The 945-nt window shown below is 45.0% G+C and overlaps 1 protein-coding gene across 2 annotated transcripts in view; it reads right to left on the reverse strand.

Annotated features, from left to right (window-relative positions):
- LOC102215903 (syntaxin-binding protein 4-like) overlaps nt 1-804 on the reverse strand; it is a 7,933-nt gene extending 7,129 nt beyond the window's left edge. For both annotated transcript variants that reach the window (XM_005751163.2, XM_013915429.1), the window contains exon 1: nt 706-804. In XM_005751163.2, the coding sequence (XP_005751220.2) occupies nt 706-762 (57 nt within the window). In that variant the 5' untranslated portion in view covers nt 763-804. The remainder of the gene's footprint in view (nt 1-705) is intronic.
- Between the last annotated feature and the right edge of the window lie 141 nt (nt 805-945).

Genomic DNA, 945 nt, shown 5'->3' on the forward strand with positions numbered 1-945 from the left:
CAATACAGTAGGTGACACGGGGGAGCCCATGGCACAGCCATGTTTTTGTCTGTAGAAGCCCTCGTTTTACTTGAAATATGTAGTGGTGAGGCAGAGGTCTAACAGTGTGCAGGTCTGATCGGGGTGAAGCTGGTCCTGTCCTCCAAGGAGCTGTAATGTGCAGCCATAATAAACAGGAGCACTGAGAGCGCACTCAGCCACGACACCACTGGAGTTAAAATGTTTGTTACAGCTCTGTGCCAGAAAACCACCAGGACAATGCAGCAATCGTCTGTGCTCTTACTCACAGTGATACATTTCACTGTAAATTTGAATCATTTTGTCACCATTTTATCGATACACGGCGACACGAGTAGGTGCCGATCGTGGGCATCATTTTATGTGAGTGTGCTCAGAGTGTGACGCCCAGTTTAACAGAGACAGCTCCTGACCATCATCATGATACTCATCATCTCTAACTGGGGCTTCGGGTTTGTCGAGCCAGCTAAGGTAAATTAGCCTGAGTTTGTTGGACTTCATTCTTAGTAAAGACCACAGGACAGATACGAAACAAGACCGTAGACTAAAATAAAAGTAATAAAAGACACTGTGGGACAGAGGGAGACACAGTCAAAGAAAAGTAAAAGTAAAGCTACTAAGTGAAAACATAACAGCTGGAAGTCCTCACCACTAACCAAAGAGGGACAAACAAAGGTGTGTTTTCACCTTGAGCTGTTTCATCTGCGTCTGCAGCTGCTTCACCTCAGTCTGAAACTGCTCCATCTCCTCACTGCTGTAGCTGCACTCTGATTCATATGTCTGCAGATGCACACACACACACACACACACACACACACACACACACACACACAGAGTAATTGTCACCCCTTCACTTCTGGGTGGAAATAACGAAATTCCTGATTAATTGTGACTGGAGTTTGTTTTAAAGCTTAGATTTTATGCTAT

Source organism: Pundamilia nyererei, unplaced genomic scaffold, assembly GCF_000239375.1.
Source record: "Pundamilia nyererei isolate P.nyererei 1_Seehausen unplaced genomic scaffold, PunNye1.0 scaffold00302, whole genome shotgun sequence".
NCBI lineage: Eukaryota > Metazoa > Chordata > Actinopteri > Cichliformes > Cichlidae > Pundamilia > Pundamilia nyererei.